The sequence below is a fragment of the Ceratotherium simum genome, chromosome 7 (assembly GCF_057802395.1).
Source record: "Ceratotherium simum simum isolate JZ-2026a chromosome 7, ASM5780239v1, whole genome shotgun sequence".
NCBI classification, from domain to species: domain Eukaryota; kingdom Metazoa; phylum Chordata; class Mammalia; order Perissodactyla; family Rhinocerotidae; genus Ceratotherium; species Ceratotherium simum.
The window spans coordinates 10838536-10851218 of record NC_141906.1 but is presented as its reverse complement, the minus strand read 5'-3'; the positions used below and the strand labels follow the sequence as shown (position 1 = coordinate 10851218).

The 12683-nt window shown below is 48.6% G+C and overlaps 1 protein-coding gene across 5 annotated transcripts in view; it reads left to right on the top strand.

The window, feature by feature from the left end:
* The window catches only part of NAV2 (neuron navigator 2), a 697375-nt gene that overhangs the window by 611046 nt on the left and 73646 nt on the right, over positions 1 to 12683 (top strand). For all 5 annotated transcript variants that reach the window (XM_087433096.1, XM_087433094.1, XM_087433097.1 and 2 more), the window contains one exon: positions 11218 to 11356. In XM_087433096.1, coding sequence (XP_087289222.1) covers positions 11218 to 11356 — 139 coding nt within the window. The remainder of the gene's footprint in view (positions 1 to 11217; positions 11357 to 12683) is intronic.

Genomic DNA, 12683 nt, shown 5'->3' with positions numbered 1-12683 from the left:
ACTCTGCTTTGGCAGCAGGACCTACCTGGGAGTTCTCTGATCTCTTTGAGGCGGCTGAGCTGGTGGAGGGGTCTGTAACTGGATTTGCGTTGTCCCTGGTTCAGGGGGCGGGAGCCCAAGTGAAAGTCAAATCTGGGCGGGTCAGTGGCCTTGGAGCTGGCCTTGGGCTGCCGGCACCCTGCCCTGAGCTCTGGGACTGCCTCTGGAGGAGCTGGATTTGTTGAGTCCTGGAGGGAGGGGTTGGACACCCGACGTGTTAATGCTGACCCATGCTTGCCCTAGCTGCTCACGTGTGTGCTGGAGGTGGCTCATTAGCTGGGGCTGAGCTGCTCCGGGGTTGCAAAGCTGATTTCGAGCGGTTGTTTCTTGACCTGAGTTCGCTTCCTGGTTGCCCCCGCAAGGGTAGCTTAAGGGCAGCCCGCTGACACCACAGAGTGAGGCCGGCTTGGTTTGGGGGGACAGCCCTCTGTCTGCTGCCCCGAGGCGGTTGTGGTCCTGTTTTGTGTGTTCAGGTTGCTAGCCCCCTAGGATGTATTGGGAGGTAAGTGTGAGTGAGTGTGTGTGTGGGGGGGAGGTTAATGGGAGTGTTGGGACTCCCGCTCCCCCTCCACCTAGCCAGCCAGTGCCCTGTCTGGGATGTGCCACCTCCTCCTGCCACTTGTCTTTAACTACTTGGAGATGTTTTAAGAATGCTTTGATTGCATTAAAAAGTGTCCTGAGCTTTTTGGGTAGCAGGTGGGAGTTCTGAGTTCTTACGTGACTGTGATCGACTTAGAAGCATCTTTCCCGGGGCCGGCCCCGTGGCTTGGTGGTTAAGTGCGCGCGCTGCGATGCTGGTGGCCCGGGTTCGGATCCCGGGTGTGCATCGAGGCACCACTTCTCCGTTCATCCTGGGGCCGAGTCCCACATACAGCAACTAGAAGGATGTGCAGCTACGACGTACAACTACCCACTGGGGCTTTGGGGGGAAAAAATAAAATAAATAAAATCTTTAAAAAAAAAAAAAAAAAAGCATCTTTCCCTCTGCTTGGGTTGAATTCATGTGGTTAAGAAGAGCTTGGGTTTAGAATAGGGCAGATCCATGTTCAAATCCAGCTCCACTGATTAGCTCTGGCACCTTGGGCAGGTCACCAGCCCTCTGTAAACCTCAGATTCCACCTCTATGGAAAGAGAAGTTAATAGTCTGTGCCTTCTAGGGTGAGGGAGAGGAGTGTGTGGGATGATGTATGTGAAGTGCTTAGCAAGTACCTGGAGCCCACTGTTAGAACTTCTCACCCTGCGTGATAAGTGTTGCCTGTTATTTTCATGAGCTATATATAATCTGCTGAATTCTGCTGATGTTTAGGGTACACTATCTTCTGCTAAACAGAACACCAGGATGGGTGTTTTGGGTCTCTGGCAGAAACTGGCCGACAGTGGACCAAATGTTGGCAGCCCTCTCTGGAGGAGCCTTGGAGGAGAGAGGGCTTTGTGTAGCTGAGGTCAACAGACACGCCGGTGCCGATTGCAACAATGAGGGTATGAGGCTTCCGGACCGGAGCCAGGGCTTCTAACCCGACCAAGGCCTGGAACCAAGGGGAGGAATTTCATGCTTACTCAGAGGACCACCTACTTGTTGAAGGAATGAGCTACCAAAATGAGACAAAGGTGCTGTGGGGTGAAACTCAACCCTGGGGCCTTCTGAGTGCTGCTAAATCCCCCTGGAGCCCTCTTTATGGGGTTCATGTTTCCCCCGAAGTGATTGGCCTTGCACCTGGCACCGTCTGTAGAAGCTGCTTCTCCCCTGGGACACTGTCCAGTTATGGCGGCAGCAGAAGCAAGTTCTTGCACTAGAACTTGATCATCTATTTCATAGTGTGGGCCTGCATCTCCTTCCTGCGGTCCCTGCAGGTCCCCTGCATCCTGGACTGCAGCTGACATGAGCTGGTTATGTCCCCTGTGCCTGGAGATCTGACGTGGCCCCCACAAAGGGCTTATGAGGACTGGGTGTTACTAGCACTATATTACACAGGAGGAAACCTGGGTCTGCTGGAGGTGAAGGTGCTCTGACAAAGTAGAGGGGCAAGCCCAGGGTTCAAACACAGGTCTCTCTCACTTCTTTCTCCAGAGCCCCCAGGGCTTAGTGGTGCCCTGGCCCACGGCTAGATGAGACTGAATTTACTGAGGTTAGTTTCTGACTCTGCCCTTGCTTTAATTCGAGCTCAAGTTTTCGGACATTTTGCGCCAGAACTGCAAACCATGTAGGCTGATCCCAGAGGTGAAACCTAGGGAGAGGTGGCCTGCTTGTGGCTTTTTTTGAGTGATTGTATCTTTTTGGTGTGGAAAACTTTGAAGTCCTTGTAATGCACATGATAGGTGGTCATTAAAATGTGTCAAATGAATACATAAACGAGGTGGTCGGACACTGGACACTCTCGGATCTGTTTGAATCCCAGCTTCAACATTTCTTAGTTGTATGAGCTTTGGGCCTTTCTAAGCCTCAATTGTCTTAGCTCTAAAATGGGTATGGTATTAGTATATCCAATAGTACCCAGGATATAAGTAAAAGGGCCTGGCGCATAAGTAAGCCATCAATAAGTGTTGTAATTTTTATCACAGAGTTGTGAGGATTAAATGAAATAATGCATATTATTCACGGGGTAACTAGCACGGAGTCTGGGACAACTTTAGACTTCAATGGCAGTTGTCTGTTAAATCGTCACCGTTCCCAGAGAGACAATGAAAGGATGGATTCTGCAGGAGTCGTGCTGCATTCTTTGAAGGTGGGTTTTCTTAATAGGCCTCAGCAGTGGTTAGAGGAGAGGATGCTCTTGAGCAAGCCTCCTGGGGAGGAAATAGTTAACATACCTGTGTGGGAGAGGTAGGTAGCCAGTGCTTTCTCATCCCTGGGGGTTACTCCCAAGCCTATGGTTGGGCTTGCTCACTCATCCACACCAAAGGATCTCATTCTGCTAGGGCCCTGGGGTTTCACAGGAACAATTGCCTTGAACAATAGCCAGAAAACAAGTTCCACCAGTCTGGGCTTTTGCAACTGAGTGCAGCTGTCTGGAGGGGGCACAGGGCCCTGTGAATGGGCTCTGCTGTGATTCGGGAGGTGAACTGGAAAAGCCAGCAGGTAAGGCCTGGACACAGCCCTTGCGGGCTCTGCAGCGTGAGTTTAGTCACCAGGAGAGAGGCGGAAAGGGGGCAGGGCCGGCCCAGACCCTTTCTGAGGACCGGAAGGGCCTTCTGGAAGTAGACCGAGTCTTTGGGGCTTGAGGGGGATCCGGATCTGCTGCTTTGTGAAGATTGCTTTTCAGAACCACAGTTAATAGTTCTTCATCTCTGTGGCTTATTAATGATCAGAGAACCAATATATATCTGCAATCTGATTTTTTTACATCATTTAGCATGTCTTTCCCCTGAATAAACGACATTATCTCACAGAGAGTCCATTTGAAAAGTCTAATGACCCTCCGGATCCTTCAGTAACTCCTTTCTCAGAGTCAGAGTCTTTTGCTGAAAGCCAGGATTCCTCACGTCCGGGAGTGTAAATCCTAGTGGAAACATCTGTTTAATCATCCATCCAACCTTGGGATTCTGTTTTGCCTTTTTGCTTCATGGGAGTTGAAGTTGTAAATATAGTATCACATTAGCTCAGAACCATTGCAGATTCCTCCTGCATCTAGATACTCCCCGGAAGAGCTCAATATTAAAAATTTACCAAATCAGAGGTGATTTCTTGGGGGGCCTGGTGAAAGCAGGCTTCCTTCCTGGCTTCTGTGGAATGCTCGCTCCCCACAACGGTGAGGAGAACAGGCAGTGTGAGAAGGTGGGACAATTTATGACTCTTTCACCTGTGTTTTTCATAGCAGATAGCTTGTATTTGGGCTGTTAACATTGTGCTCGAAGGCCTTTGAGTGGCATTTGAATTCCTGACACAGTGGTGTCAGCACCTCCTGTAAGACTCTGAAACTGGATCGCCTGGTTTTATGGGCCTTTTCATTTCTGAATGGATTTTCTGGTCACTTATGGAGATCTCTTTGTCTTCACATCTGTATTTCTCCAAGGGGTGGTAGACAAACCATTGAGGCCTCGAGAGCCTTGCTTCTGGCTAAAATGCTCTCTTGGCCAAGGTGGGGTCTCTTCTTGATATGCTTGGTTGCGGTCAGCAGGTGGAGGTTCTTTTGTGATTGGGCTCGATAGCAAACGGAGATTTCGAAGCTGATCTGTATGTACTCTTTCTGATGAGCTGCAAGGCTGCATGGAGTCAGTAGACCCTGGTTTGAATCCTCTCCATCTGATGAGCTCTGGGACCTCAGCCTCCATTTCATCCAGTGGAAAATGGGAGTGAAATACTACATGTAATGTGCCTCGTATGGTGCCTGGCATTTGGTAAACACTGTCAATGGTGGCTATAAATATTAGGTAAGATTGTATCCTATTCCTTTGTGGATAAATAGCGTGGTCTAAGGCACACTCTCAGTTGTGAATTGGGTTGTAATGCCTCTGTATGAGGGTTTGCAAACTCAAATTGCCGGGCCAAGCAGGTAGCATATATGAATGCAAAGGCTGAGATGCGGATTGTGTCAAATGGGAGAGCACATCTCTGTCTAAAGAGGGAAGTTACTACCCAGGGCTAATTTTTCCCTATGCATGAGATACTGGCAGCTATTCCAGATATTTGAGGCTTTGTATGGGCTTTAAAAAAAAAATCTGAGGGGTGAAATCAGCAATGAAGAAGCCCAGAGGCTAGAGAGTGCACTTACCTGTTTGGCAGCTGTTACTGAGTGGGAGAAGATGCTCTGAGACCACTGGGGACCTTCAGTTTGCCCATTTGGCTTTGTACCAACTTTCCTCTGAGCTTAAACTCACAGGATGTCGGTGAGAAAGCAACCTTTGGCATGGCTTCATCCAGCTCCCTCATACAGGAGACTGGGGCCTAGAGAGGAAGTGACTGGTCTGAACTCTAACAGGAAGTAGTTCTGGGGAAGGCTGGGGCCAGGGCCTGGCTTTCCTGGCTCCTTGCCTTTGTCACTTCCATGCTTTGAAGGAGAGAGAGCAGCACAGCAAAGAGCGTTGGTGGCCCTGAGCCTTGGCACCCTGCAGACTACTGCGTAGTGCTGGCACTTGGCTGGTGGTGTGAGGACATATTGAAGGCGGTAGAAGTGTCTAGAACCAGTACAGTCTCCACTTGATGCCCTATTTTACATTTTCATTTGTGTCTGAGCTATGTGTTCTTGTTGGTCACATCCACCGGCTTTTCTGTCAAGGGTAGGGACAACTCTGAGTCATCACTGTATCCCCACTGCCTTGCACCATGCCTGGGACGTAGAGGGAACTGGCTGACTGGATGAGATGAACAAATGAAGTCAAGGCCTCAGCTCAGGATCCAAAAATACTGAGTTTAGGAGTCTTGAAGTAAAGTAGTAAAATTTGTTGAAATTCCTTCCACCCACCCATTGGCTAAAAGTAGGTGAAAGTCGTTTTCAAATCTGATCGCTTATATCTCCAGTTGTGCCATTATCTGATGAGATCAATGGAGGACATGTCATTGAGTAGAGAAAAAGGTACATGGCTGTGATCTGGTTAGGAAATGATGCTTTTGTGTTGATGGCTCTGAGGAATCAATGGAAGCATCTTCTTGCCATTTTTCTAGATGTCTCAGCCAAACAATTTTTAAGGCATATCCATGATAGTGCTGTCTTGAAACTTTAAAATATTAAAAAAAAAAAAAAAAGACAGGGAAGCCAGCCAAGCTCTCTGTCCCACCTTCCTTCTAGTTTCCTGTTATAGAACCTAAGGCAGAAGGAAGAGGTGTCTTCTGCTTGTTTCCCAAGGCTATTGACACAATGCTGCTTCCGCTAAGATTTTTGGAACAGTTTGGAGTAGCTTTGGGAGTCTTACAATGTAGAGCAAAGGTGAACCAGAGTGGGGAAAACTGGGAAACGGGGTAGATGCTCTCTTGGGTTCATTTGTTCTTCTGGTCATTCATGTAAAAATCATTCATTCATTCACAAAATGAAATCTGCTTTAATATTTTCCTAAATGTCTGAGGAGTGCTTTTGTGCCCCAAAAGAACTTCTTAGAGTTAATTAGGTTTTCCTATTCAATTATTGAAGTTTTAATTTTTAAACCTAGGTTTTCTTACAAATCTCACCTATAAATCAAGTATTTTGGTATAAATTAATATCATTTCCATTTATTTAGTTAGTTCTTTATTTTAGTTCAGACTTAACAAATTGAATTTAACTAAACAATTGGTACTGTTTGCAAACTTCAGTAATTAAGTTTCCTTAAATATTTCATTCTGCATTAATAAATTTAACATACCTGGTTTCTTCAGGCTCTTTAAATATCTGACAGGGCGGACTTACCAGCCTAACAAGCACAATCTTTCTAAGCACTTGAAGAACTCTTGCAAATCAAATAAATTAAAGTTACAAATGTCATAAGTTAGGTTATGTTGAACACTTCAGTTGTTTTTATAGTCTGAATCCAATTCTTAAATCTTTTATCTTAAAAATCTCATCCGAAACATGTGCTCATTTGAAATCAAAATCACAAGACTGTTCAGATTCTCTAATATGCCATGTATTCTTTTAAATATTATAAATATACATAGATTATCCCGATGATCACAAAACTTTCATCTTAAACTCAAGTATTGAGTATGAAGATACATCTTTCTAAACCTTTCCCGGGATTTAAAGTCATTTACTCCCAAGTAAGGGCAGTAGGTTTGTCATCTCTGGTGGGCTCAGGACCATCGTATGGTTCTTTTCAGTCAGATTCAAAACCAGGGCACAGGAATGATCAATTAATATTCCAGAATGATTGTTCCAGAGCCACTGTAGTTCTTTCTGCTGTGTCATCAGGGTCCCTTGAGCCTCTTGGCTGGAATTTCATTTCACCACACAGTAAACACACATCCTCTGGGTTTCTTTCAAGTTCCAGTCGTAATCAGTTTTTGTAACCTCTTTCAACACGTACCGCCCGATTTGGGTCAATGGACTTCTGTACCCCATCCCAGGTTGTACCTAATTTCCTTTGCCACTTGATTGGAGTCAACTAATGTCCTTACTGCCTGCATGAGTTCTGCATGCTTTCCATATTTTTTCTGTCTGACTGTCAGCCATGTCTGGAGTCATTTTACAACTTGGGATTCTCCTTTAGTTAGCACAAGTATAAGTGACAAAAACCTAATAAGCAAACTAGTTTTGAGCAAAAGAAAGGAATTTATTAGTTCTCCGTTTGGGTCTCCCAGGGGTGCCTCTAGGCTCCATGTGCATTTCTTCCAGAGTTATGTTTCATTCTTCACAGTATCTCCTGTGTGGTCATACAAGTTTGGGGAGTGCTATCTTAGGGAAAATTAAAGAGATCATTCCAGCACATCACAACTATTAAGAAGTTCATGGACAACATGAATTTCTAAGAAGGGGATAGAAGAGCCAGCATACCCCACAGTCCTTTGTTAGGACAGCATTGTTATCTCAGAGCATCTCATAGAACTAGTTTTCCTTAGAATACATCTTGGAACTCACTGACCTTAATCTTGGTGGCTCATAACCATTTATACCGTGAATTTGGGGGAAAGAACAGTTGAAGCTAAGTGATTTTATATCTAGAAAGACTTGCCAGTGTCCCAAAAGATCCAGAAGTGAAGGAGACATGGCTGGTTTACTGAGTGCAGAGACAGCTCTGGGGGACACCGAGGCCACTCTTGCTGGGCTTGGGCTTCCTTCGCGTCACTGCCCCTTCATCCTCCTTATCAGTTTTCCCACCCTACTCCTCTGTGGGGTCCATCACTGGTTTCTCCTCTTCTGGGCTGGCTTGGTTACAAGGACTTCCTGTAAACTCAGGGTAGCCCCATGATGTTCCAGTCACCAATGTGGGAAGGTCGTGTGTGTGATGAGTGCCGCATGCCCCTCTGGAACGATATCTTGGTGTTGAAAGGCCACAGGGGAAGAGCGGGTACAATTTCAAAGCAAAAATTCTGGGACCTGGATTTGTGGGCGTCTGTTACTAACTTTCCTCCTTCCTCCCCACTGCCACACTCTCCTGTCAGCCCCCTTTCTTCTTCGTCGGATTACAGGAAATTTTAGATACATTCAAGTCCTAACCCCAGAGAGCAGATGCAATTAAAGACTCATGGGATTTTCTTTTATTCTTGAGGGCAGATTTGAGTCCTTTTCCATCTTTTATGTCATGCTTTCCCCAGCAGAGCCTTACATGGTTGCCAGCCTAGTTAGGATCATTCATGTGTCATCCATAAAGAAACTGAGGCACGGAAGTTGTGACTTGTCAAAGAATGAAGTGGGAGGGAGCTGGGCTTGGAATCTGCCACGGGTGGTGAGTTTGCATCAGAACTGGCCCGTCTCCTCTGCAGGTGAGTTCAGTCAGGAGGCGGTTAATAAACACGTGCTGTGTGCCTGGAGGTGGAGTGGATGTGGCCACAAAGTAAGGTGACATTGCTGTAGCACTGCCCGGCTGGTGGGGGTTGGGGGTGGAGAGGTAGGCTGTGGGGTCAGGTAGCGTCTCACTCCCAGGTCTGCCATGCATTTGCAGAGTGACCTCGGCCAATTCTCACAGCCTCAGTGTCCTCATTAAGAAGCAAGGCCACCGATGAGTAAATAGGAGAGTTGGGGAGAATGCGTGCAGACACTGAGTAGTTGGCACGTGGCAGTTGGCACGAAAGGCCCTTGGAGAGGAAGGCAGCGTGATACAAGCTGGAGGGAGAACATGTTAGACACTTCTGCATTTTTAACCCAGTTCCAACATTGGCTGAACGACACTGATCAAGATACTTGTTCTTTCAACTTTGATTTCTCCCTCTGTCAAGTGGGGAGGCTAATAGGTACCTGGCAGTGTGATACAAGGATTGGAGAAGTATCTATTTCAAGCACGATGCCTGGCACATGACATGCACTTTGTTGCTGTCACTAAGCAGGCCCCTGCATATATTCGGAAGGTTGGACAGACCTTCATAGAGGGAGTAACTAGAAAACTGTGTAGGTGTGTATAGAAGCGAATCCGAATGCGTGAGACTGTGTGGGAGTTCCCAGGAGGGTGGGCTGGAGCCTTGAAGGACGATTTGGATGCAGATGGAGGCCGGGCCAAAGTGGTGGACACGTAGCAGTGAAGTCTGCTGAGACCCTGCAGCCGTGGGACCCTCTGGACCCTTGTGGATTCGACCACAGCAAACCCCTTTCTGAGACCTCACACTTCCTGCCTTTATCCTCCCTCCTTGGAGCTGCCTTCCCACATTCCCCTGCATTCGTGCGGGACCCTCCAGCTGGACTTCTGGAAGCCAGATGGGCGTGCTGAAGGGAAAGGTGATGAGAATAGGTTTTCACTAAGATCAGCAGAGCTCAGGCAGGCGTCTCACAAGCTGATGGAGTGAACTAGAACTTCTTTCGGGTTATTTAGGGGGAGTGGTGCTCAGCCACCCGGCATTTCCCAGGCTTTAGGCTGCTACTTTGCGGATCTCTCAGCATGATGCGTCGTGGAGGGCAGTGTGGTGGAGGAATGTGGTTAAGTCAGCGCTTCGTTATCATACAGGCCTGGACATAGATACTGGCCCTGCTGCTCCTGCTGTCTGACATTCAACCGGCTCTGCCTGGCCCCCCAAGCCTGGGCTTCCTCCTGGGGAAGGGGTCCACGTCATGTTCAGTGTGCACTGAAAATGGACGTGATGGAAAGCCATCTGGTGTCACAGTGAAGAAGGTGGCTCTGGAGTTGGTGGCTGGACCCAGCTCCCGCTCCACCTTTTGCAGTCTGGGCTAATCCATGGCGCCTTACCTTCCTAAGCCTCAGTTTCCCCACCTGTGCACTAGAAAAACAGCGATCCTTACCTTTTTCCACTGGATCAAGTAGAGCAGCGTTAGATTTATGTTGGAAGCTTACTTTATAGTCTCCTCAACTTCTCACTCCCATGAATTTAAATTGGCAAGGATTTATTAAGCACCTGCAATGTACCTACCACCCTGCAACCCAACAAATGAGAACATGCAGCAGGCTTGATGGGCAGTGATGGCAGGGGCACTGCAGAGAGAGGGACCAGGGAACGCCTTTCTGAGGAGGTGACTCTTCAGATGAGGAGGAGGCAGGGACACGTGTCCAGGAAGAGGGACAACAAGTGCAAAGCCGTGAACACAAGAGCCCTGTTGGCTTAGAAGGAACAGAAGCCCATGAGACCAGAGCCAGTGAGCATTGGAGAGGCGGGCCTGAGACAGGACTGGAGTGGGAGGCCGGATCAGAGGGTCTTGAGGGCCAGAGTAAGGAGTTTGGGTTTTAAGTTCCTGAGAAGCTACTAGAGGATATTAAGCAATGGAGCAGCAAGGTCTGATTTACGTTTCAGAGAGATCATTCTGGCTGCTGTGGGGAGAATGGATTGTTGGGGTGTAGACGTGGAGCACAGGGCCCAGCTGTCCTGTTGGCTGTAACTGAGGCAGAGTTGGCAGCCCCTTGCACTGCAGGGTGGCAGGAGAGGTGGAGAGCTGTCCCCACTGGGATACATTTGACAAGTAGAGGTGGTCGGACGAAGTGGCGGATTAAAGGACTTGGTGGTGTTGGGAGATGGGAGATGCTAAGGAGGAAGAAGAAGAATCATTGTTGGAGATTTGACTTGAGCATGGGGGGTGGTCTCAATGGATCTGAGGGTTGGGAAACGGACTCTATTTTAGATGTATCCTGGGATATTGTTAGACTTAGAGCTACTAATAGAGTTGAAGTTTTGTGCTCACTTGTGCCACTTTCCTTCCCTTGGCACTTCAGTCCAGGAGTGGAGTCCAGAGAATTCCACCGGCAGCTCTTCCCACTCTGACCCCGAGGGAGGTGCCACTGTTAACTCTTGCTCTGCACCGCTCCCAGCTCTAGTCTCCAAACCTACTGTACCTACTCTGCTGCTAGGCCTGGGAAGTAGCCATTGGCTCCTATAAAGTTCCCGAGACGAAGTTGAGGATGGGGTAGGAAGTGGGTAGTGTCTTGAGTCACCTCTGCCCAGGGACGCACCCAACCTTTGGGGGAAGGTGTGTATCAGCCACTTCACCCAGCTGCCAGTCCAGAACAGCACAGGTGGATGGTACCCTTGAAGATGAGTCATTTCCCAGGCAAAAGAGCTTCGTCTGGGTCTTTATGACACAGGGATCCGTGGGCGTGTTACACATTTGTCTATATTGTCAGCCTGAGCTGGCGCGGTGTGAGGTTTTGGTGCTCAGGATGTGTTTGTCTTGGCAGCTGGGATGACAGCAGCTCCGTCAGCAGCGGGATCAGCGACACCATAGACAACCTCAGCACTGATGACATCAACACCAGCTCCTCCATCAGCTCCTATGCCAACACGCCCGCCTCCTCTCGCAAAAACCTTGATGTGCAGGTAAGGGTCCCTCCTAGGCTCCTCCAAAGGCCCCTGCCAGCAGGGAGCCTTGGGCTTGTGGGTCAAGGGGGCCATTTGGGGTGAGCAGAATCCGCAGGCCCGTGAGATGAGGCCCGACCTCCTGCTTGCTGCCTGCGCTCTCATCTCCTGATCGTACTTGCTATCTGCAGGGGAAGGGGGTCAGGCGGCGGCGCCTAGAAGTGGAAGTTGGGAGGCCTCACCACTCTCACTGGGGTGGCCCTGGTAAAATCACGTTTCCTTCCTGGACCACAGGTTCATAATCTGCTTAAAAAACAAAATAGGATGTTGGACTCAGTTGTCTCTCTTTAGCCTGGAGTGTGTGTACCCTCTTAGCCCCAGTGAGCCACTGCTGTCCATGGCACGTGTCTGATCCCTCGAGAGCGATGGGGTGGGAACAAAGATGGAGAACCCTGGACTGGAACACTAGAGGTTGGGAACTGTTTATCTATAGGTCACATCTCCTGCCGATGTGTTTTATTTGGTTCACGGTATTACTCTTCTTTTAAACTGCGTTCCATGTCAATTTTTTAAAATACAATATTTCACATGAAAATGAGCTTATGATTTCTCTTGAAATAATCAGAAGATAATTGCCTCCTCGAGACTACGTTCTCCACGTCTGCCCCATTCAGACAGGGGCCCGGGCCCCAGTGTGCCACAGCTGCCACTGGCCAGCTGCCCCTTTCAAAATCCCTGCCTGACCCAAGCACTTGAGCTTTCAAGCCCTACTTCACACTCGCAGATTGTGTGTTTCGGATATGGTGCTACCTTATATTTGCTTCCAAAGCCATTCCGTGGGGGTCGTTCACTTGCCCTCATAGCCTTCCTTAGTGGTCAGAGGGGTTGGTTCTAGTAAGCCCGTTTCCATAATGGAAAAGTGAGGTGCTGTCCTCATGACTAGTGCCCAAGTTGGGACTGATGGGTGCGAGGACTGGTCAGCCGTGTGGCACTGGTTTGTGTGGACTGGAATCTTTTCATGATGGGTCCCTCCCACCTGTGGGGGCCGCTGCCTCAGGTGAACCCACGTGAAGGTCGGATCGGGACAGAGTCTCCCAGAGGGACCTCGGGAGGGCAGACCTGACACTGCCACCTTCTTTCCCTCCCTTCCTGCCACATCCGCTTCCTTTCGCAGCTCTTCTCACTCTGTACAGATAGGAGCTGCTCTGGAAACCTCTTTGCTTTCGGAGGTATCTTTTCTTTGAGGTCAGGGCTAAATAAAGGCTGTGTCAGAGTGTGGGAGGATTCTGTCCCACAGCAGTGTGAACATTGCGAATACATTAGGTGTTGCCTCTGGGGTTGCCTGTGA